At 39.2% G+C, this 23,046-nt stretch overlaps 1 protein-coding gene across 3 annotated transcripts in view; it reads right to left on the reverse strand.

Moving 5' to 3' along the window:
* Positions 1–22,545, reverse strand: part of Snca (synuclein alpha) — a 104,486-nt gene extending 81,941 nt beyond the window's left edge. The window contains exons 1-4 of one of the 3 annotated variants that reach the window (XM_028889269.2): positions 22,438–22,545; positions 20,153–20,299; positions 11,974–12,015; positions 6,387–6,529 (exon numbers count right to left, since the gene is read on the reverse strand). In XM_028889269.2, coding sequence (XP_028745102.1) covers positions 6,387–6,529; positions 11,974–12,015; positions 20,153–20,273 — 306 coding nt within the window. In that variant the 5' untranslated portion in view covers positions 20,274–20,299; positions 22,438–22,545. Of the gene's footprint in view, positions 1–6,386; positions 6,530–11,973; positions 12,016–20,152; positions 20,300–20,830; positions 20,855–21,497; positions 21,769–22,437 lie in introns of those variants that run through there. The other 2 variants (XM_028889268.1, XM_037203784.1) reach the window with 2 other exon arrangements.
* Between the last annotated feature and the right edge of the window lie 501 nt (positions 22,546–23,046).

Here is a 23,046-nt window from a genome sequence, read left to right on the forward strand (position 1 = left end):
ACCGTGCAGGAAAGCATTTCACTAGTCCTGACATTTGATTCCACTTGTAATCTGTGTATTTCTTTGGAGAAACCTGAAAGGTTGCCTATGGCCTATGGCTGCTTTGCGACACGGGATAAAATGACTCACCTAGAGGCAGCACATGTCACTTGTTCGAGCTCTATTTCTGTGTTTAAGAATTCATCTGCATGATGCTGCATGTGTCAATCATGCTAACAGGAGGCAGGAAAGGGACGTGATGAAAAGCACAGGCCCTGCCAAACCTGACACTGAGACTGTTCATTCTGCCTTTATCTCCTTCCCCCAGGGCACACTTGGTAAGCCACCCTCTTATGAATTAAGGAATGATTATAGACTACATGTGTTTAATCCTGTTTTGAAATCCAGGTTTTCAAAAACTATTTATAGTCTCTTGATGAAATGTTTCAAAAATAGCAATGCTTCAGAACTTTCTTTTGATTCTGGAGAAAGATAATTAGCACTCCTGAGCCTTGGTGCTTCAACCTTACTTGTATGAAAACTGTGAGTTACCAAGTGGATAGGTCAATGCCTAATGGGGACAGGATAAGAAGCAGAGCAACATCATATATGCAAGGCAGCAGCTCCACAATTGACTCAGTACTTCCACACATTTTAAAAACATTTTTAAAAAACTGGCTACAACTTTTCAGAGTTCTCTAAATGGAATTAAAGAGATGTACATTTATTTAGCAATGGCTGATTTCAACAGCAGCCCCATACAGAACACCATTGAAAAGCTGTAGAAGACAAACAGGCCAGATATCCTGGCCAAATAATCCAGTGATCAGCTCTGAACTGTGAACACTGTACCATTACTTAATAGCATGGACTCCTGTAACATCCTTTGTTCAACATTCTTGGTAAAAGCAGATCTTTCTCTCAGCCAAAAAATGGTTTGATCTGCTGTCCATAAAACCACTGCTAGTTTGCATTTTGACCAAAGTGTATTGGCCAATTTCTACTGTAACCATCCACTGAATCAGTCTGGAACACATGATAAGCTTTTGCGCACAGTTAAATGTAGATCAGGTCTGTCTATTATTGAGTCACCTATAACATTTTCCACATTTGGCATCACCACTGATTATCTCTGTTTGTGTACATACAGTATAATATATGTACATATATATATATATATACATAAGTATGTATGTGTGTGTTTTATATGTGTGTATTGATATATACAAATAAAAAACTGTAAATATTACACCAAACAGCTAATAAACAAATATGGTAAAGCTTTCAGATAGGAACCCAATATGCAAAATTAAGAAACCATTTTATACAGGTACCTAGCTATGAAAGAAATCAATAATTCCATTTAAATAGTACCAATAGCATAAAAAGCATCAACAAAAATAAAGTACTTAGAAATAAATTTAATGCATGTTTTAAATTCTCTAAAAACTGCAAATTATAAAACACTGATGAAAGAAATTGAGATGCCAGAGGTAAATGGGAGGATAACGTATATTCATGGATCTGAAGAGTCAACGATGTCAGATGTTCACTGTGGCCAAAATGGCTTAGATTTGAGCTGTGCCTCTGGTCCAAACTAAAAGGCCATATTTCATAGACAGACAAAAGCCGCCCTAAATCCAGAAAAGTAAAATCAGAGGACCTTAAATGTCCAAAGCCACCTTGAATAATATGTAATCACAGCAATATTTCAGATTCATAACTGGAAGCATTCGAGTGCCTGATTTCAAAAATTGTTACAAAGCTATAGTAACAAAAAAAATAGTATATTGACATAAAAACAGTCACATAGCAAATGTGATGGAGAGAGAACCTACAAACCCACAGACAGGACATCTCTCAACCTTTCCAGGTGCATCAAAAGGACACAGTGGAGAAAGCGGCACTGGGAACCCTCAGTCAGCATCACTGGAAAACTGGATAGCCACAAACAGAATGGAAAATGGGCTTAATCCCAAACACAGCATTCAAGCCTTGAAAGCACTATACCAAAACATAATGGAAATTTTCTTGACATTGTTCTGAGCAATCAATTTTTTAAATGGGACTAAAAAACGACAAGCTACAAAAATACACAAATGAGACAACATCAGACTGCCAGCTTCTCCACTGCAAACTAGACAATTCTCAGAATACCGAAGTAACGTGTAGAATAGCAGAAACAGTTCACAAACCATGTGGCTATTAAGTGTTAAATGGTTTTGTTTGTTTGTTTGTTTGTTTGTTTGTTGCTTTTTTCGAGACAGGGTTTCTCTGTGTAGCTTTGTGCCTTTCCTGGAACTCACTCTGTAGCCCAGGCTGGCCTCGAACTCACAGAGATCTGCCTGGCTCTGCCTTCTGAGTGCTAGGATTAAAGGCATGTGCCCCCACCGCCCGGCAAATGTTAAACTTTTTTAAATGAACTTGATTTACTCAATAGAAAGAAAGTAAATCATTTGCTTTAAGAACGAACAAAAGAGTGTAAGAGCCAGAGGGGATGAAGACCACCATGGAAACAAGACCTTCTAAACACAGCAAGACTGACACACATATGAACTCACACTGTCTGAGGAAGCACACATGCACAGGGCCTGCACAGATGGAGTCCCAGCACTGCAAGAAGTGGACAAGAGTTCCAACCCCTAAGCCAGAAGCCATTTCCAGTTGATAACCACTTGCAAATGAAAACTTTGTTTTTTCCAAAGGAGCCTCACTGGAGAAACTCACTCTTAAGGGCAGGCCCCATGCCCTGCAGCCGGTGACCAATACACAAGGAACTCGGTGGCATCTTCAGAGGTTCTTTGTCTGATAATGTTGTGTTAGGACATTTTTTTAATGTTATAGGTCTTTGAGTATAGATTATGGCTTCTGGTTTTGTGAGGGTTTGGGGGGAATTCCTGTGTGTGTATATATGTGTGTCACTGTATCCATATGCGTTTTCATGCTTTTTCTTTGGCTCTTTTTCTTCTGTATGTTCTGTTTTATCTAGTTTTATTATTATTCCATAGTTGCCTGTTTGTTTTCTAAGGATAGAAGAAAGGGTGCATATGTGGATGGGAAGGAAGATGGGGAGAAACTTGGAGCAGTTGGGCGAGGGGAAGCTATATTCAGGATATATCATATGAAAAAGATCTATTTTCAACAAAAGAAAAAATGAACAAAAGGAGCTGCACAGTTGGCTCATTGGGGACTGTGACTGATGCACTAACATGGGATCCTGAATTTAGAACTCCAGCACCCACATGAAAAATCAGACACGGCACAGCACATCTGCAAACCCAACACTGGGAAATGGACACAGATAGATCCTGAGAAAACTGACTGAAAAAGATATCCTAATGTCAACCTATGGCCTCTGTACATGCCTGTACAACAAGTGCATTTGCATATCACACACATACACTCACACAATCCACAGATACACTACATACACCATACACACATGAGTACCACACACACAAACTCACATGCATATACACATATACACATGCAAACCATACATAACACCCACACATGCATGTGCACACACACATACACACTCACAATGAATTAATTATGTAGATAAACATTTATCAAAGAAGACACACAAGTGGACAAAGGGTACATGAAAACCATTCATCGCTGACCATTAAGAAAATTCAATTCAAAACCACAATGACATATTGCCTTATATCCATTAGACTGGCCATCTAAGAAACAGATGTCAAGTATCATGATGATGGGGAAGACAGGGAAGCTCTTGAGCTCCAGCTGTTAAGAATGTAACTGATTGAGCCATTATCAAAACAGTATGCAAGTTCATCAAACAATAAAAGCATAACTACCATGTAGTTTGGCAATCATACTCATAGGTATAAAGAAATAAACCACTCACAATAATCAAGATATGCAAAGCATGCAAAAAATAATCAGCAGCTGAATAGGTAAAGAAACTGGTGTGTGCACATGTATGCAAATGAAATGCTATTCAGCCTTCAAAAGGCCTTTACAGAGAAGGAAATCCTTGCATTTGCCATAGCATGACTAAACCTTGAGGACATCATACAATAGAAAGTAAGCCAGATGCAGAAAGGTGTGATTTCTCTTCTGTGTGAATCTAAAGACATTCTATTTTATCCTATTCTAAAAACTTCAAGGACATAGAAACAGGTTAGAATGGTGGTTATCAGGGGCTAGGAGATGGGAATATATGGCCAGATAGTGGTCCTAGGATATAAAGATCCATTTCGGGGGAAGGGAAGGGAGGGAAGGACCTAGAAACCTAATATGCAACACAACTGTCACAGTTAGTAGTGTTTTGTTGTATACCTAAACTGTCACCGCAATAAGATAAAAAGTCATATAAGGTGTTGACTATGTTAATTATATTGACGGAGGCAATCATTTGAGGATGTATGTATACTTACTAAAACATGGTGCTATATTTCATAAATACAATTTTCTTTAGTTAATTGTACCTAATTAAAGCTGGGGGCAAATCTCACCTTAGATATATGAAATCATATCTCTCCACTGATATTAAAAATGGATAGAGATACAAGAGCAGCGATGTCCTAAAGAAATGAATTTAGGGACTAACAGCCTAAAGAAATGAACTATTATAGCTTAGTTCTAGAAAAGAAAACACAAACAAGAAGGAAGGAAGGAAATGTGCCTGCCCTCTCATCTCCCAGGAAGCAATGAGACAAATATCCCCAGGAAGCATGATGGATTAATTCAAAGTTTGTCACCTCTGTCCCTGGTGTTGCTGGTCCTAGGGATCCCAAACACCAAGAGAATGGCAGTGTGGTTAATCCACTTGTATGAGCAAGAAGTCTATGATCTCCACTGGTCAAATCCCTGTGCTTCCAAGTTTCTTAAACACTGTACATAACCATTATTTCTTAAAAATAGGCAAAATGGGATCGCTGACAATTGGCTATAAAATAAATACATAAGTACTTGTTTCTCTTTATCAAGATCAGTTTGATTAGAATCTGAAAGATAAAATAAGATATTTCACATTCCATTAGGAATAAATTTGATGATTTCTATTTAAACTGTGGATATGTTTAGCATCAAGAAATATGGTCAAAACTACTGGCAATTATTTGAGCATTTCTTGAGATTTTATAGATATTTAGAATTTCATCACTAAATTGGGTTTTATCAGCTTTCTGATAAAGTAGTAGAATTTCCTCATTACTTATGGAAGGGCCTTAGGCACTGAGCACAAGCTCTCACACTTAGCAAATGGCCCATTATAATATGAAGATCAACCATTTAACCCTAAACCCACTGGGTTTTATCTCAATTTCTACTTCAATTTCTATGTTTATGGATTCATTTTCATACTAGAAAATTTTAAGAACATACAATACCCATAAGAGAAATATCTGAAAGTGTTTCATTTTGTAACATTGGTAGATTTCTGCTTTAGAACATTAAAATAAGGATTGGTACTTATAAAGATAAAAAACAAGCCCAAGTTGATGGGAAGTATTTTTAATGAACCATTTGCATATGTTAAATACAAGCAAAGTGGAAAATGGAATGATACATGCTGCCCAGCCTTTCTACATCCAAAGCAATGAATTCTCCTACTAACTGTAGTACATAATTCAATCTATATAACAATATGAAGTTATGCATTGGACATGGTTAGGAAAGTGATAGTTCAGATAGATGTGTGCTAGAATTATCCAGTAAACTCCAACAGGCTGAAGGACCTTGATACTTCCCCTGTACAAATTCTACATTGTAAAATCAGGGAATAGTTTTCAAATGAGATTATGTTGATGGCCTTCTTTTTGTCCTTTGGTATTTTGGTTCTTGTGTTTTTCTGATAGAGACTCCATTGTTATACCTTGAATATGTCACTGGAGCCCCATATTTATCCAGAAGCAAATTTAAAATTCTGGAAATGTAAGAATCACCATATGAAACCATGATCTGCGTTTGGTATACACCTTAAGTCTCTAAGTTTGCAAAAGCATGTATTTGGTAATGGGTTAATATCTGATATGCAAATATGTCATTTAGTAAGAGATTGTGTCATTACAAAGAAATCAAATTAAAGATCTTCATTCTAGAAATTCAAGAATTAGCACAGAAACAAGTTGCTATTTCCACAAAGAGGAATTCCAGACCGACCATTCATGTGAAAGTAGCCATTCTTTCTTGAAATGTCACCAATTCTTTAGCACTTATGATATTGTTCACTTCTGTAGTTTTCTTCCAGAACTTAAAACAATCAGGAATATTGTACAGTGTGCATGGCATTCCTTCCCCAGGGTTAACAGTTTGTCAAAATAAGAGCTCTATAAAAGTCCTTCCTGCAGTGTACATCTTGTGGCTGCTTTCTGATGCATTAGAGGGATCATGGTATCCAAGGTTTAATCACTGTAATATATAACAGGCAGCCTTACCTTGCCCAGCTGGTCCTTCTTGACGAAACCAGTGGCAGCAGCAATGTTCCCAGCTCCCTCCACTGTCTTCTGGGCGACGGCTGTCACACCAGTTACCACTGCCCCTCCAACATTTGTCACTTGCTCTTTGGTCTTCTCAGCCACTTAAGAAAATCAAGAGCAACAGCATATTAAAAGATGGTGGTAGGGCAGACTTTAAAAAATCCCAGTTCCAGCAGCTGTCGATTTCTAGAGACACATATGCCATAGACAACAAGAGTCTGGGGAAACAAGACACCAAGAAGCGACATGTTTCAGCCAAACACTGGATCTGAGTTATCATTATGCATAGATTAGAAAATATGGAGAGTGTAGTTATAACACAGTTCAAACAAGATTTGGTTTGCATAGAGGCAAATGGACAGAAAACAACACACTAGGTACAGTGCCAAGTTGTCTGAGCATCTCAGCATTATTTCAGGTACAATGCCAACTCTTTTGGTCTCATTTACCAAGTTCACATCTGTGATCCCTTCTCAGTAAACACTTCTCACACATTTAGTATCACTACTTGAATGTAAAAAATTCAAAATGTTCCTAAATTCTTAACTTTGGAGCACCACCAATGTGATACTAGCACAAAGTTTCACACCATGAACTTTGTTACATGCTCAGAATGATTCTAAATTAGAGTATGACATGGCCTTCAGACAGTATGTACAGGGTATATGTAATATAAGTGAATTTCATGTTTAGACTTAGGTCCCACTGCCAAGACGTCTCATTATAGGTGTGCAACTCAAAAGTAGTTGAAATATAAAGCAAGTCTTGCCTTTAAGCATCTCTGAAAAGGAGGCCCTACATGCTCATACACACTCCTCAGATGTTTTGGCGATAGGTGATAGAAGAAGACATAGTAGAGGAAAAAGTTGCTTCTTTTAAAAGATTGTTGTTTTAATTAAGTGTATTTGTGTCTGGTGGGAGCAGGTAGATAGTGCACAGGTATGCAGGTGCACAAGGATGCCAGAATGTGCAGTCAGATCCCCTGGGGCTGGAGTTATAGGAGGATGAAGGCTTCCCAGCATGGGTGCTGAGAACATAATTCTGGTCCTCTGGAAGAGCAGCAAGTGCTCTTCAACACTGAGGCAACTCTCCAGCCAAACAAAAATGTTAAGACAAAATTTCAGCCACTTTAATGGAAGCAGAGAAGCTAGAATTTTAGTAAGTGAGAAAATGAAGAGATTTACTGAGCATACTTATATTTTATTTCCATGAAAAAATAGAGCTCTTTAATATGTTTTTTAAACAGGTTAAAATTCAGAGAAGATACTACAAAATAGTTCAGTTGGGATTTATTAGCAGATTTATTTTCATACAAATTCTCCCTGCCATCCTAGAAGTATGCGTAATTGCTAAGCCAGTCATTCTTAACCAATTCCATGTATGTATATAACAGAAACTCAAAAGGAAATATCTTTCCACTAACTCCAGAGTTCCATGCAAGATGAACATGAGACCCCACTTGTTAAATAATTCTAAGTTAAATAAGTAAAAGAGCATGTCTGCAACCGAACGTCTACATTCTATATTCACACAGCCTGATGTCTTCCAGCTCTCATCCGCACGGATGTCATGCTTGCCTTTCATTTACTCTACATTTGTTTTTTTTTTTTGTTTTTTTTTTTTGGGGGGGGGGTGCGGTTTTTTTTTTTTTTTTTTTTTTGCTGTTGCCCTAAATTTCAGTTGTTTGAGTTCATACACTCCCTGTGTTTTCTCTCCTAAGCAAATTTTATGCTTGTTTTTCTTCGTGCTCTCCTGAGAAGCCTGTGTCCTCATACCCTGTGGAGAGGAATCACACCACATCAGCAATTCACATGGCTACTGCACTTATACAGATTTCACATCATCAGCCAGAAAGGCTAGTAGTTCAATAATGTGGGCAAAGAAAATTAATTTGGAAGGGACAAGTTCTGTAAATTGAAGTTAGGTTGGCTTGTAATGGCACTGCCTTACCCCTTAGGTCAGGCAGTGTAGGGAAGCCTGAAGGTCATGGAGACGGCAACCAGCATTCACAAAAGTGACTCCATAGCTGCCTTTCAAGTTTGAGCTCCGGAAGTCTGCCTATGGACTCCCTGCCATTCTGTATGCTTTCTGAAGAGCACCGGGTATCCACGGTATAATTTTAAAAGCCAGAGCAAAGCAATGTTAGAAAATTTGCTTTTAAATGTTGCTGGAATCATACTGAATTCTGTTTCAGGTTGTTATTTTTTTCTTCCAAGAATACGATAAAAAGTTTTGCTTGAGATTAACATTTTCTTGTTATAAAAACATCTCAAAGCAAGGCAAAATAGGTTTTGCCTTTTTACATATTCATATTTTCTGCCAGCCATAAAATTTACTTTTTGTACACACTTCTTTATATAAATATCAATTTTATTCTTGCTGTTTTTAAAACACAAAAATTGTACAGTAAGTGTAATTTTTGCATGATTCCCATTTTTCTGTTTTATCGTAATAATAAATAAATGACATTATAAAATGACAGCTTGGGATAGTGATACAGATATGCTTGCTTATAAAGATATGAATATAAACATCTGTAGGACTATATTTTGCCTTTAAGACCTTTACACTGTTTATCTATTCATTGACACTGCCTTAGAAAACTAAAGGAGACAAACTTACTTGCGCTTTCTTCATTCAATAAATAACATTTATTTTGTAGCTAAAGACCTTATAATAAGGATCAAAAGAGTATTTTCCTACTGTCTTAGTTAGAGTTTCCATTGCTGCAATGAAACACCATGACCATAAAGCAAGTTGGGGAGGAAAGGGTTTATTAAGCTTACAGTTTCACATTGCTATTTACCACTGAAGGAACTCAGGACAGGAACTCAAACAGGACAGGATCATAGAGGCAGGAGCTGATGCAGAGGTCATGGAGGGGTGCTGTTTACTGGCTTGCTTCTCATGGCTTGCTCAGCCTGTTCTTTTATAGAACCCAGGACCAGCAGCCTAGGGATAACACCACCCACAATGGCCTGGGCCCTCCCCCCTTGACCACTAACTGAGAAAATGTTTTACAGCTGGATGTCATGGAGGCATTTCCTCAATGAGGGTCCTTGCTCTCTCATGACTCTAACTTGTATCAAGATGACACATAAAACCAGCCACTAGTGGTAGGTAATGGTGTAAGCTGTAGGAGAGTCTCTTGCTTCTTTGTATAAATATTACTAACAATAATGGAAACATTTACTGAGCAGGTATGATGCACCTGTAATGTGCATTTTATATCCAGCACAATAAACCACCAACTCTCCCTCTATTCTCATATTGAGGTGATTACCAGAGCATTTGTCCCTGTAATAGAAATTTGGGTTTTATATTAAATAATACGACTCAATAAATTAAGCAATTTATTTATATGCAGTGGGGAGGAATGGTACTTTCTGTGGCCTCTTTTTGACAATGCATTTATTCATAGCCAGACTAACTGTGATAGCATGTTTGATATTATACTGCTGCCAAAGTTCTTAACTGCTGGAATGGCAGCCCATGTTGCCTATACTCGCATCACTATGTTCTTGCTGCCTAACAGTGTCTCTCAGAGTGCTTAGTGAAACACTAGATTCATATGATACAGTAAGCATTGAAAGGAAGTTTCATTAGTGAACGTTTCAAGATCCCTGGATTATAGGATATTATGTGTGTTTATTTATTGTGAGGCATCTCAAATTCTTTAGTAGACTAAAGCAAAACTACAGTATATAAAAACTTTAAACATTGTAAAACTATGGAAACATAAGTTTGCTGACTATTATTCTTTAGAAAATATTTGCAAAATATTGTCTATTGCATAAACACACCTTCCCTCTCTCCTTCCCTCCCTCCCTCCCTCCTTTCCTCCCTCTTTCTTGCTCCACCTGCCCCCATTCTCTTTCACACACAGAAAAAAAAAAAAAAAAAACAACCTCCTGTTCTACATCCTACTATTCAAGAGGACAGTAAACATTTCCAAACTTGTCTACAGAGAGCGCTGCAGCCTGTCCCCACAGAAGACTCTAAACCTCTCCCCTTGGCTACCTGTACCCTTTGACTACCTGTGCTGTGAACAATGTGGCTTCTCCCTCAACTATCAAAAGTGAAAACCATTACTCTAAGGTGAGGACTCTTCCTGATACTCTCCACCTGTCTAATCTCTGTGTCTTATTACATTCATGTTTAAGTTTGCCTTTCTTTCAGCCTCCAGAGACCAAGAAGCCTACTTATTTGTCTCACTATCTGCACTTCCTGTTGGCCAGCAGCAGAGAGAAGAAGGCATCAGCACTGTGAGCTTCGAGCCTGTGGTCCTGGGCTTTGATTTTTACTTTGAGGCCTCATTCTTTATCAGAACCTTGTACTAAAAGGGATGAAGCTATTTTCTTCCTCTGCTGGCCAAAGTTGCTCAGGAAAGGGTCGCTGGGAGATGCCAGTTGTCCCTGTATAATACAATGGATTTGTTTTCAGTTTTCAAGGTCGTTCATAGATGAGAAAATTAAATCCAGGGAAAGACAGGATGCCAGCAGAAAACCAGGCAGCAATGAAGAATAAACAAAAATCTGAATCAAGCCCTGACTCTGGCACTTGCATATTTCCCATACTGAAGTAAGAGTAACATTTTCCCTGTTTCTGTTTTGTAGGTTGTTGATGGGCGCTTGCTATGCTGCATGGTTTTATCATGGCCAAGGCTTCCCGATCAATTACATTCTGACAGGTCTGTTCTCACCATGGGAAGTCTGATGCATGATGAATGTACATTAGGAAGTTTGGCTGCAGCCAAGCTGTGGCAACTTGATTATATTTGTTTTCTCTTTTGTTTTCCTAGTCTTTTATTACTCATCCTCCTACGATTGCCACAGCATCTTTTCATTCTTGTTCTTTATTGTAACTCTCATTTTAGGGTTATGGAAATTCTTTCTGCAATTAGGCCAAGTGGACATAAATACAATAAAAACTATATTTTTTTAAATAACATACTCCTAATGATATTTTCTAAAAAGAACTCTTAATCAGATGAAAGGTTATAATCAGTTTAATTTACGGTCCAAATACCAAACACTGGAAAATATTTATATAAAACATTTAAAGAAACAATAATATTATTACATTTTATTTATTTTGCTATTTGTGTGTTTTGTCTTGTTTTGTTTTGTTTTAGCCAAATACCCAAATACCAAACCATTAGGATTAAATACGGCTGGCAAATTTAAAGCCATTATTCTTCACCATTAGACTTTTGGGCTATAAGTCTTTAATCCATATTTGCCTATTTAAAAATACTTCATAAACAATAAGATTTAAACAAGGCTAGTATGCAAGGTACATTGGCACATGGCTGTGATCCCAATACTTAGAAGGTTGAAGCAGAACCCAGTCTGGCCTACATAGCAAGACTCAGTCTCAACAAACCAAAATAAATAAAAAAATTGATACACTAAAAAATAAACTGGCCAACGTTCCTCTGCAGACAGTGGTTTTGACAGCTGTACTTTGAACCATAAGCATAAGGTGCAGTTGGCCTAGAGGGCATTTTGTGTATCACCCCTGGATAAAAGCCAATGAAACGTACCTGTGGTGACTCCATGAACCACTCCCTCCTTAGTTTTGGAACCTGAAAAACAAAGAAATTGAATGCGTAAATCTTAAACTGTCCTTTGATTTCAAGTCAGCCAATTAAAATATCTCAATATTTAAAAGTTCATGTACAAAGATAACCTCAAAAGACAAGCAAAACCAAGCACACACAAAACCCACTGAACTGGGAAGATCGAACCACCAGAACATAGGAAAACTAGCAGGGGCCTCTCCAGGTGAGTTCAGCAGGGAAGGCTAGAGAGTATAATTAACGTGCAGCAAATTGAGTTAGTCAGCAGTATGAAACTCCTGTGCTGTTCCAGTGGGGTGCTCATAGGCAGCAACAGGGCACTGTGTAACTCATAAAGCTACAAGAGAGTTTAATGATGCTTGTCATAAATATCTGACAAGTATTTTGTTTGTTTGTTTGTTTTTGTTGTTGTTGTTGTTGTTTTGAGACAGGATTTCTCTGCATAGCCCTGGCTGTCCTAGAACTCCATCTGTAGACCAGGCTGGCCTTGACCTAAGAGATCTGCCTGCCTCAGCCTCCCACGTGCTGGGATTAAAGATGTGTGCCACCATGCCCACCAATATCTGACAAGTATTTGAGGTGACAGAGATGTCTAATCTGACCACACTGTAAACATGTATGGAAACATCACAAGGAGCCTCACTGATAGGTAAACATTTTGTGCCTTCATGTGTCAGATAAATGTAAACTTAATTTTCAAAAAAATAAAAATAAAAACAAGATTTTCACAAAGCATCATGGCTTTTTATCTAACCCTTGCTTGATACTTCATATATCGACTTACCAAAGGGTGAGATATCATGGGGCTTAGGAAGACTCTGTGGGCAGCCCTGCACACGCTGCAGAAGCACAGCAGAATAGAGACTGGCCAGGCCACAACACACAAACAGAAGGAAAGAAGGTACTAGTGTCTGCCCAACCTCTGCTACAGGTTCACTTCATCTAATCTCTAAAACAGCCATTCAATGTCCATTTCATACATAAGGAAATTAAAAACCATGATTAAGTGATGTGTCTAATATTAAGTAATAGCATGATATAGGCACAATGTCTGTATGTAAGATAAGAATCTCTTTGTCATTACTAAACAAATAATGATTGCACATGTTACTAAAATTGTTTGTAAAGCATTTTAATCATAACCTCTCTAATGCTAAGTTTCTTCAGTATAATTCACACCTTTTGAATTAATGATTTTTGGAGACTTGAGGTTGATTTGAAAAATTGGTATATATATACCAGAGTCTCTTCTTCCATTCATCCATTGGTGAGTAGCTGAGTAGCTGGGCTGATTTCGTAATGTTCCAGGGTTGAATGGACAAATAAACCTGGGTATGCAGTATATCATTATTGTATGCTGGCTCTGGTATTTACACAGAAGTGGCAGAGAATTCTCCATGCACAATTCATAATTCATTTTTACTCAGTCATAATGAAGAATGAAATGATGATATGTGTAGGAAAATGGATGGGTCATTATGTTAAGTGAAATGAGCCAGTTCACAAAGATAAATATGGCATCATTTTTTTCTCTCATGTGCCATATAGAGTGATTAAAAAAGGAATGCAAAAGTAACAGAGCACTACTAAAGATGTGGAAAAGAAGGGCAAGGGAGAGAAAGAATAGTAGAGGAGGGTTTAGGGTCAAAGTGAATATATGCATTGTGAATAATTATATTGTACATACTTATATTAAAATGTCCTTATGGAACAGTACCATGAACAATGAGTATACACAATGAAAATAAAACAGCAGTAATAAGAAAGGAATATTAAAAGGATTGTCTCTACAAACAATAAAAAAAACTGAGCAATAGAAGGGTGTATACAACCCCTGTATAATAAATGCATGTGTGGGAGAATCATAATGAAACCTTTCACTTTGTGCAATTAATACCCACAATTTATATATACACATATATACAATATATATATATATAATATATATATATATATATATATATTACAAATTTTAAGTGCAAGTTATCCTATAGGGCTGAAGACATAATTCTTGTACACAAATATTTCCAGACGTCCAAGGCCCTGATTTTGATCCTCAGCATTAACAAGACAACAAAAAAGAAAAGAAGAAAGAAAAGAAGAAAGATGGGGAGAGAGGAACATTGACTATCATAATATTATCTAGACACAGAAGAATGTGAAGGATAAGAGAAAATAAGGACATACAGACTGAAAAAGATTTAGGTCTGTGCATGGAAAAAAATCTAACAATTTGTATTTTTAAAAAGCACTATTTAGAAAAAAATTCTGGCTAAGTGTATAAGAAATAATTAGAAAAAAAAACTAGAACAAAACCATATCATAAATATATCTTCCTAGAGGCCAAGTGCAGAGTAAATATAAAGTACAGATATTAACATTTGTAATGAACTCTGTGATTCTTGTACAAATCAAATTCTTCTATTTTGGAATAAACACCATGGCCAAATGCAACATGTGGAAAGGGGGTGTTTATTTCAGCTTGCAGTTTAGAAGTGCATCATCTAGGGAAACCAAAAGTAGAAACTCAAGCATGGCAAGAACCTGGAGGCAGGAACTGATGCAGCGGCCTTGGAGGAACAATGCTTACTGGCTTCCTCTCCATGCCTGTTTTCTTATAGCACCCAGGACCACCTGCCCAGGGGTGGTGCTGCCACTCACAATGGGCTGGGCCCTCCTTCATCAGTTAGTCATCAAGAAAATACCCTCACAAAAATCTCACAGGTCCATCTAATGAAGGTACTTCCTCAGGTGATATATCCTATTCCCAGGTATTTCTACCTCATGTCACATTGACAAACATTAACTAGCATATGATGTGATTTCTAATTCCAAAATTGTTTAAATTTCAGATGTGCATTCCTACAATCTGAATAATATGATCAATAAAATGATCTAATTAGATGTACAAAAGTATGTGAAAGCATTTAGAAAATATTTTTGAACAAATATAAGCATAGCCTCAAGTGAAATTTGTATATGTCATATTTAAAATTATATTTTAAAAGGGGTCAATTCAACTCCCTATTTCAAAAAAAAAGCATATGTAGGAACTTTCATCTTGAAAATAAAGACCCCCAATACAGAGTCCAGGTTTCAACACTCACTTCACTAAAGAATAATCAAATCTGCATCATTAGTAAAAGAATCACAAGAAATAGTTCAAGTAAAGCCCCAGACTTGGTGAGAGCTCTGGTTCTTACACACACAACACTTACAAAGGAAGAGCTGGAGCTGAAACCAGAAGATAGATCACCAAACTAGGAGAACAGAGTGAAGGGCATACTAGCTGGCATGAATGGGCATGCCCCAGTGTTTTACATGTGTGCTGTCTATGTGTATTTCACAGGCACTGTTCATTTTGCAAGGCACTCTAGAGCTGGTGCAGAGAACATGACCTAATAATGAATGGGTAAACTGCATAAGCAGGGTAAGGCTCAGGGCTATTATTCAAATTATTAAACGCTCTCAGTCATTTCTACGTATGTTGGGAAATGATAAAATATTAAAACTAATATTTACCTTACATTTTGTAGATTAAAATTTTTATTTTTTGCAAAAAATAAAATGTATTAAGTAGTTTCAACAGTGCTTGCCTTCTTCTTATTGCATATGCCTTATGGAGTAGGTATCTCTTTCATCCTATGTGTGGATTAGAGTCCACATTAGCAGAGGGACTGCAGGGCAGCAGGAACAACTGAGAGCTTGCATCTTGATCCAAAATCAGCAGACCAAGAGCACACTGGGAATGATGGGTGGTATTTGAAGCTTCATAGCCTGCCCCTGTGACACACCTTCTCCAACAAGGCCACACCTCATAATCCTTCCTAAACAGTTGGGACTAAGCTCATGAACCTCTGGGTAGCATTCTCATTCAAACTACCACAACGCTTCATGTCATGATCTGTCCCTGACAGTTCCTTTAGCATGAGATTGAGATGGCATTACTTCCTTTGAGGCAATAGCTTCTGGTATATCACATTCTCATTCTCAGTGTATGCTTACGCATTCACCTCCAGACCTTTAACTGCATGTATACTATCTAGGACTGCAAAAATAAAAAATAAAAAACCACATCTGCTATCGCTATTCTTTGTTAAATTGACAAACACTAACCAGAATATGAGGTAATTGCTAATTCCAAAATTATTTAAAATTCAGTTGTACATTTCTGCAATCTGAATAGTGAACTGCTTCTTCTACAAAGCAATTACTGGCAGCATTTTTTACTTTGTTGCTTTGATACGCTTTCACCTCTGCTGGTCAGTTTTCTTTTTCTGGAATGCATTTCTGTAAAATATCACATAGGTTCCTTGCCAGGGGACAGCAGACAACACACCCACAGGTGTTGCTGTTTGTGAGAATTGTGTAACAGATGGAAAGTGGCAACCCACCAACAAATTCCGAATGAAGTGATTTAACTTAGTCACCTATTATAATGGGCCTTGGTTCTTTGTGTGATGATTTTGAGGGTGAAGAGCGAGCAGTAAAGTTTGTACCTTGCAAATTTGCTCTTAATTTATGCACTGCAGAAACAGATATTTAAATTGTGTTCTTCGGGGTGGGTGCTATTAAAGTCACAACTGGAAGGTGAGTAGACTGCACAAGTAGTCGCACAACTTGTGCAAGGGAAGGGTTCTCTTCTGTATCCTTCCCCTTCACTACAGCCTTTCAGACCATGACTAACAGATAGACGTGCTCACCGCTCACCCAAGTCTATCTGCTCCGCCTCAGCAGTCGGGAGAAGTTGACATTTGATAAATCATGGAATGCCTTTTTAACGAAAGACAAATGAGACTCTGATGAAGCTGCTGTATCTCAAAAAATACCTCATCTTTGTTTCATAGTTATCAGTTAAGCTATAAATGATAATTTGCCTTCAGTTTGCAGGTGATAATATATAGCTAAAAAGTAGGTGGCAAGTGAGAAGCAAGACATGGAAGCTGGGGGACAACACAGAGGATGGCTTCTCTAAGATGAGGTGCCCTGCCCCCAATCTTGTCTTGTTTTTTCAGATGTCACAAGGGTGTAGACGGGAGAGGGAGGGCTTGAGGACCCTGCTGTAACATTGTTTCCTATGTTAACTCTCTCACTGCCTGTAATAAGCCTCACATGTGAGACTTAAGAGTTGGATACATGGCCACAGCCGCTCCTCAAGCAGTAAAACAGAATTTGAGGGTGATTTTTCTTCAACTTAATGCTACAAAACTAACATTATGGGAAGAAAAAATTTGACTTTAATCTTGATTTATGATTATATGTCCTGTGATTGAGATTGTTGTTTATAAAACTGAAATATGTTAATCGAAATTTTCATACAACTATCACAAAGGGAAACAGCACATTGGCTACTGTGGCAGCTAGTTCTTCAATAACTTAAAAGGCAGCTGTCCAAAGCACTTGTTATAAGTGGATGAGATGAGGCGTCTGCCGAGCCCTTTCAGCCATCAGTGAAATTTAAGTTTTTCTTTGATTACTTCTAATCTTTTTTTTTTTTAAATCTTTTGATTTTCTGGTACAGAGATCGAACCCAGTGTTACATGCACACAGACAAACTTTGTGCCACTGAGCCATAATTCCAGCCCAGATTATTTCTAAGCCTTCAGGCTAATTATTGGTAATAGTCTTATATATTAGATGAAAAATAAGAAGAATTCATGTTGGCAAAGTAATTGTTGAGTTGAACAGCTTATCTGATAAAAGTGAAAGTTCCTAAATATGGAAGTTCACTCAGTTAACACATTTCCACAGAAGCTCTACAAAGCAATTGCATTTTTCTGAACTATATATGTTTGTGGAAAAGGGAAGTAAGTCCAGAGATATTAAGTGACCTCCTTAAGATCCTAAAGGTAGAAGTGATGTAGCTTGGATTAAATTTAGGTTTTTATGATAATAAGGCCATTGCCCAATTTCCTTTCACTTTTCCATAGCCTCCAAGTTAACTCCAGCTTATCATTTTGGTAAATAAAAAACAGAAACAGTGCCACACTGGTTACTTCATATGGTTATTTTCACACTTCAACAGCAGAGCTGATTATATGAAACATATTTGCTAAAATAAGTTTGAACGTTAACAAAAGTTGACCAAAGTCTGAACTATAATTCTTATCTTCGCACCTCACTTTTCATCCTAAATTCTATGCATGTGTTCAGCTTTTAATTAGACTCCAGAACATAATAAGCAATTGATTAATTATATGTGTGTTAAATGCAATAACAGATGTTGATAATTTTAATAGCATTAGACATATTGAAAAATTACACTTTTTATATAATTGCCTCACAGCAAACAACAGAATGAATCTTTGAAAAATGCAATCAACAATTAACAATAAAATACATAGGTGTTCTACTTGATAAACTCTGTTTATTATCTGGATAGAGTAATAAACTTCTAGATTCCCTTAAAATTAATGGTCCAGCCAAGCAATGGTGGCACATGCCTTTAATCCCAACACTTGGGAGGCAGAGGCAGCCAGATCTCTGTGAGTTTGAGGCCAACCTGGTCTATAAAGCAAGCTTTATGACAGTCAGAGCTACAAAGAGAAACCCTGTCTCAAAAAAAAAAAGCATCAAAAGAGAAAAAACAAAAACAACAACAACAAAAAAGAAAATTAGTAGCCTAAAAGAAAGAAAGATGTATTTATTAAGTAACTAAAGTAAAAAGTAAAAAATTTAGTCATGAGCCTATAATGGCTGAATGTGGGATCCTTGAGCCTCCCCCCAAAAAAAATCTACAAATAACTGATTTCATATTTTGAATTCTATCTAAAACATTATACTTGACTGTTCACAAAAGAAGCACTTAACTCACACCTTTCTCTTGTAATATTCATCTCAAGACTTTCTGAAAAAATGTTTCAAGGTAGAAAAAGAGTGAAGTCAGCATAAAAATAATGTATGGAGAATGAGCAAAGGTGATCTGCTAGAGACTTTGAGGAGAAGCATTCATAAAAGTGTTCCCAAGTGTAAACTTTCCCACCCATCTGCTGGAGGCTCAGCACAGCTCCCTTCTCTTGACATTTCTCAGTGTGGCCTCACTGGCATTTCTGCCACCTGGTCTGCTCTGACTCCATTGAATATTGACCCATTTGAATGCTGACCCTGGGCCTTCTACCAAGATAGATGTCCCCAGAGAAGGTGAGAAAGCTCAGAGACGCCAAGAGGGGCAGGTGCGTCACACATCTGGGCTCCCGGGTGCACCTGTCTCCCTGCTGCAGATGAACGTGTGTACATGTGTGTCATTTCCTTCCCCCAAAGTGTTGGAAGTGTGTCTAAGATTGCACTCAATTTACCGCAGGGGAAGACACAGAAAAGAGAGTGTTGACCTCTGTTTCAAGGTATACACTTAGGCACAAAAGGCACCAAGTGCCAACCTCTTATTGTTCCTGGCACGTGACTGCACACACACATACACACACACACACACACACAAAAAAAAAAAAAAAAAAAAAAAAAAAAAAAAAAAAAAAAACTTCTGAGGTTCCTTGAGCTTCATCTCTAAAGGGAGATCCACTGAAGACATTTTCCTTTTCTCTATTTGAGAGCCAAAGTAGGTGTATTTTCACAGATATTAAATACAGTCACACTAAAGTCTTATTTTAAAATTATAGTTCATTGAAATTAGGAGGTATTATCTTCAATGATGATGAAAGAAGCCAAAGCCCCATGAGTCTTTGGAGCTCCTTGTTTTCTTTTGTGATAGGATTTCACACAGCCCAGACTGACCCTGACTTCACTATGTACCTGAAGATGACTTTCAACCCCTGATCCTTGGGCCTTCACTTCCCCAATTTTGAGATTGCAGGCAGGAGTCACCATGCTTGGTGCTGTGAAAGGGTTTGATTCATGAGCATAGTCTTAGCTATTTTTTCATGGGTTTCCAGCTCTAAAAATTCCAATGTAATCACACACAGGAACATTGAAAACTGACGTAAAAACCCTAAGTAACAAAATTAAGTACTCTAAGGAAAGAAAACATTGTTCCCATTTGTTTCTGAGATCTAATCAGCAGGTTCACATTCTCTCACCTCCACATACCTGTCACACTCCTGAGACGCAGTGATGTACATGAATCAGACACCACACACCGGCACTGAGTTATTAGCCATCCCAGCTCATCAGTCACAATGTCACTACCTACCTACATAGAGGACTCCCTCTTTTGTCTTTCCTGCTGCTTCTGCCACACCCTGCTTGGTTTTTTCAGCCGCAGCCACAACTCCTTCCTTGGCCTTGGAAAGTCCTTTCATGAACACATCCATGGTTTAAAGACGTATCTTCCTCCACACTAGAAAATACACAATACATTTTCAATTAAAAATTTGGGTAAAAGAAAACAAGACTAAAGCAGCTAGAGTGGGAAGAATAAAAAAAAAATCGAGAAAGAAATCACTGAAAAATCAATAGGGACCACCCCCTCCCCCATACCTGTGTAAGTACACTTACATTTGTTTTTTGGTTTGGGTTTTTTGTTTTGTTTTGTTTTTGTTTGTTTGGTTTTTGTTTTGTTTTGTTTTGTTTTTTTAGGACTGGGCATGGTGTTACTTGTCAGCCATTTCACTCAAATCTAAGAAAAGTCAAGTGACTTAAGGATGGGGGAGATCCAGATGGATCACCTGGCAGTTCTTACAGCAGTTGAGGAGTGGAGTTACATTGGATGATGAATGACCTCTAACCCATCAAATCCCCGTGTCCCAGAAGTGGCATTCTAAGTAAAAAGCCTATCTAGAAAACAAGATGGTGTGTGGGGGGGGGGGTGGGGTGGGGGAAAGCTGAAGTCCGAGGCAAGAGTCAAAAGGATCCAGAGGGTGTTACTAACTGGTTAGTCTTTGGGGAGCAGAGGGAGGCGAACTGCTCACTTCAAGATGAAGGGAACAGTGGGCCAACTGCCAGCAGCCCAGCCTTTCTAATCTGGCAAGACCTTCCACCCACCACCAGCTCTCCAGTCTGCTATCTGCCCTGAGCAGGCGCTGTCCATACACTCAAGCAGTCTCACTTCAGCGCCACTCACCCTAGGGGCACTATCCTCAACTGGAATCTGCTAGAAGACCCCGCACCCCGTGCTCATTAACCCCTTATCACCTGTTGCCAAGTGTCCTCGCACGTCTATCAATCACTGGCCAAATGCAGCCTCCTTACTCCACAGATAAAAGCTAGAACGCTCCCGGAGTAGGGGGTGAAAGTTAGATGCTCATGTTTCTCCCAACGCACAGCACCCAGCTTCCAGGACCCAGGACTCAGCACGAAACACCCTAGTGTTTCCTCTCGAAAAAGCAGATGCCACAGGCAGCCTGGCCTTTCCCTCGGGCTTTGCGGGGATGGAAGGGCCCGTCTCCAACCGGAAGAAAGCCAAGTAATGTACTTTCCTCGCGCTGGCCGCGTTCCCACCGCCTAGGTAGCAGCGGCTGATCTCCTCCAGGCGTCCAGACTCCCCTTAGCCAGGGCTCTCCGGGATCCCCAGAGCTGTGAGATCTACAGGTACTTACCGGCACCCTTGGCTTCCTCACAATTCCGATTCCTCCTCTTTCGAACAAACCCCTGATTTTAAATTCAATAGCAGTGAAAGGAAGGCTCTGGACCGAGGGGCAGGGGCAGCACTTGCTGGTCTCCTGCCGTCTGCTGCTGGGCGCTCTGGCTCCCGGGCTCCTCCACGTCGCCCCCGCAGCTGATTTGTCAGCGCCTCTCCCCGCCCCTCGCCTGCCTCGTGCCTTCGCCCCTTTCCTGGGGAGGGATGGGATGGAGATGCGGGAGGGCTGTGGGTACGAGGAGCGTGCTCCCCAGGAGGAGGGAAGAGAGCGTGGCTGAGCTCCACCTCAAGTTCAGGGACCCTGGGCTCTATCGAGGGTGAACTTGGGCTGATGTCTGTCCTGCCCATCAACCCCCTTCCCTGCCTCCGCCTGTTCCAGGTTCCTCTCGGCGACCCTCCTCTGGGATGAGCTGGGACGCGGACCGCCTGAGGCTGCCTGTGTGCGGAGCCAGACCCAGGGGAGGGAGTACACACCCTTTGGCTTGCTTTTGTTCACACAGTCTGAGATTTCCATTTGCTTTTAAGCCTGCAAGGACCTCAAAGGGTTTTGAGTGTGAAGAGGAGACGAACTAAGGAAGAGTTACAGGTCGAGAAGGCAAGGGGAGCCTCAGCAAATCCTCTTTCCGACTCCACTATCACCATTTTCTTTTCCACCAATCAGCAGCTGCCAGGCGCTGATTTTTTTTTTTTTTTTTCTCCCATCTGTGGAGCAAGGAATAAATATCCCCAACCGTCGAAAACCAGCTGCCTAGAGTTGTTTTGGCTCTTGAAATGTGGCTTACTGTAGAGACCCACATACAGACTTGGGAGATAACGCCTGTGGGATTCACCCTCCGGGACCTTCAGAGGCAGTTTCTTCCTCCGCCCCCAGGGATAGGCCGATTTTGCACACCTCTTACCTTTCCGACTTCTGGCTGCTTGGAGCTCCAGCTGACAAACCCTTCTCCCATCACACACGCACATGCACACGCTTCCAGACAGTCTTTGTGTTGCTTAACACATCTCCACTTCTTCTTTCTGAGCTGAGCAGAATACCGAGGTTCGCATAGCTGACTAGAGCGGAGAACCAAGCTCCTCCGCCGCCCCCCCCCCCCCACCGCAGAACGCTGTTGTTGCTTCCCTTTCTTGTGTTCTGAACTTGAGTTGGACACTGAAAGCAAAATCAAGCTTTTCTGTATTATAAAAAAAAAAAGTGTTGTAGAAGGAAAAAAGCTTTCTCTGATCTTTGCACTAGTTTGACTTCCGAATTCTGAATAACAAATAAATAATAAAGTTGAAATCTGAAAGACATTTTGAAACGAGGGGAAAGCAGTTAATTTTCGAGCCCTATAGAGAGGAAGCAGGTAGAACCACATATGCTAAGTAGAAGCCATGTGACCGAAATTCATTGCTTCAGCACCTCATGCATGCTTGGCTTCCTTTTATAAATCAACCTTCCCACGCAGTGGTTGCAAATATTGTGTTTACTTGAAATTAGAGGAAGAAAGTGGTGTTCCTGAAGTAGATAA

Source organism: Peromyscus leucopus, chromosome 3 (genome assembly GCF_004664715.2).
Source record: "Peromyscus leucopus breed LL Stock chromosome 3, UCI_PerLeu_2.1, whole genome shotgun sequence".
NCBI lineage: Eukaryota > Metazoa > Chordata > Mammalia > Rodentia > Cricetidae > Peromyscus > Peromyscus leucopus.